This window comes from Geospiza fortis, unplaced genomic scaffold (genome assembly GCF_000277835.1).
Source record: "Geospiza fortis unplaced genomic scaffold, GeoFor_1.0 scaffold425, whole genome shotgun sequence".
Lineage (NCBI taxonomy): Eukaryota > Metazoa > Chordata > Aves > Passeriformes > Thraupidae > Geospiza > Geospiza fortis.
Window position 1 is genome coordinate 889263 of NW_005054387.1, and position 2350 is coordinate 891612.

Here is a 2350-nt window from a genome sequence, read left to right on the forward strand (position 1 = left end):
GGAATCGATCACCCGGATCGGGAATTGATCCCATTGATCCCCAGGATCTGCCTGAGACCTGCCAAACTCAGCACAGCCCGGAGTGCTGGGCCGGGGCTCGGGGGCACAGGGAGCCCCCCGGGCTCGGAGAGGGCCCTCACAGCTGCAGGATTCCTCCCGGGTCAGCGCCTGCCAGGGATGACTCAGGGGGGATTAGTGGGATTTGACTGAGCAGGGAACATCGGGGGACATCGTGGGCCTGACCTCGGCCATGTAGGGCCAGTCCTGCCCAGAGCCCCAGGGCATGGAGGGCACAGGGGACACGGGGCCAGCCGGGGCCAAATGGCACCAGGGCCACAACCCAGCCCCTCTCCAGCCCCCGGGGAGGCTGCAGCCCCCAAGCTGAACCCCCAACCCCTCAGACAGTGGGGTGGAAGGAAGGGGGAGCACTGGGAGCTGGGGCTCAAGGGGCTGCGCTGCTGGGGGGGCTTCTTGCCCATGAAACCCCTGTTTGCCCTCTGACCCAAAGGGGGTGTTTGTGCACTTGTTTTTTGGGGATGCAGCATCCCAGGATGGTGACACTGGGGTGTGGGAACCCCAGATATTCTCTGATAGGGCACGTGGACACCCTGAGCATGGGAGAGCAGGGATAAGGAGATCTGGGACTGGAGACACGTGGGATGTAGGAGACCCAGATTGTGGAAAACTGGGATGCTGAGATGGGGATGTTGGAGACCTGGCATGTGAACACCAGAGATGCTGGAGACGGGGGATGTAAAGCTCCAGAATGCTGGAGGTGGATATGGAGAGCTGAGATGTAGGAGACCCAGGTGTGGGATATCCAGGGTGGGGAGACTCAGGGTGTGCAGGTCACATTGACCCCAGGTTGTGAAGCCTTGGGATGAGAACAGCTGGGATGTGCAGCCCCGGGTTACAGACCCCAGGGGCTGGGCAGGGCTCGGGGGCCCTGCTGGCCCCTCCGGCCCCAGGCAGCCCCGTCCCGGTGCTCTGGTCCCGGGCAGCTCCCACAGGAACGGCCCAGCCGAGGGGCAGAGGGGCAGACGCCACAAGGACAAGTTTATTTCACCAGCTTTTATTCCGGCTGATTCTGTCGGTTCCTTCACATTTATTCAAGGCACTCAGTGGCAGGGCGAGTACAAAATCAACAGTAAAAAGGGGGTGGGTGTGAGGGCTCAGCTGGGGGGGGGGGATAGCAGCGGCGGCTTCTCCTCTTCCTCCTCCTCCTCCGTCTCCTCCTCCTCCTCGGTGCCGCCTACTTCTTGGCCGGCTCCTTGGCCTGGCTCTCCACGGTGACGGGGATGGTGATTTCGGCAGACTGGATGGCGGGTTTGGGCAGGGGGGCCTCCACCGTCAGCATTCCATCGGGAGACAGCGAGGACCGCACGGCCGTGGCTTCGACACCAGGGGGAAGAGACTGGATGGCGGGGTTGGGCAGGGGGGCCTCCACCGTCAGCATTCCATCGGGAGACAGCGAGGACCGCACGGCCGTGGCTTCGACACCAGGGGGAAGGCTGGGAGGAGAGAGGAGAGAGGGGAGAGGAGATGAGGGCTGCAGCACCGACCCAGGGGATGCAATGCTCAGCCCCAAATCGCTGCCTCTCCCGCTCCCCGTTTGGCTGAGCAGCATTCCCAGTTTGGCCAGGGGGCTTTGGAAGGTGTGGGTGGGTGGGGAAATGTCCCCAAAGACATCGGGGGTGCATCAGGTGTCCCCCCTCCTCCCTGGTACTCACGTGTATTTTCGGGTGAAGCACCTGGAGATGAAGCCGTGTTCATCCTGCTTCTCCTCGTGCTTGCCTGCAAGGAAACAAAACCTCTCAGTGGTTGGGTAGGAACCTTCCTGCCCCACCCCGACACTTGTGAGGGGCTGATTCTGCCCATCCTGGGGCTTTTGCCATAATGTCAGCCTGGAGCAACTTGGGGGGACCCTCTGCAGGGCCACCCCGGGTGCATCCCCCAAATTTAAGCAGAGGAAAGTGCAGTGCCAGGAGCTGGGAGGGGCCAAAGGGCCCGACAGTGTCCAGCTGGCCCCACAGCTTGGAAGGGCTGGAGATTGAGCAACCTCCTCTCCCTGAATTCATCTGGGAATTGCCCCCATTCCTGTCAGGGCCCCCTCACAGGGCAGGAGGCACACCCTGGCCCTGTGCCACAGATCTGGGCTTTGTCACAGCATTCAGGCTGCTGTGGGGGCTGCAGGGCTCACGACACCCCACATCATGCCCGGGTCCCTCTGTGGCTCCCTGTGTCCTTCCAGAACAGCAGCAAGGGGTCAGTGTATGGGGCTGGGGGGGTCTCTGCACCTGAGTGCACCCTGAGACTGAGCTGTAATGCTGGGCCTTCCTCCGTGCCTCGA

At 62.6% G+C, this 2350-nt stretch overlaps 1 protein-coding gene across 1 annotated transcript in view; it reads right to left on the reverse strand.

The window, feature by feature from the left end:
- Positions 1 to 1056: 1056 nt before the first annotated feature.
- Positions 1057 to 2350, reverse strand: part of HSPB1 (heat shock protein family B (small) member 1) — a 2640-nt gene continuing 1346 nt past the window's right edge. Inside the window, 3 exon segments of the mRNA XM_031060672.1 lie at positions 1057 to 1342; positions 1442 to 1511; positions 1731 to 1794. Of these exon segments, the coding sequence (XP_030916532.1) occupies positions 1253 to 1342; positions 1442 to 1511; positions 1731 to 1794 (224 nt within the window). The 3' untranslated portion in view covers positions 1057 to 1252.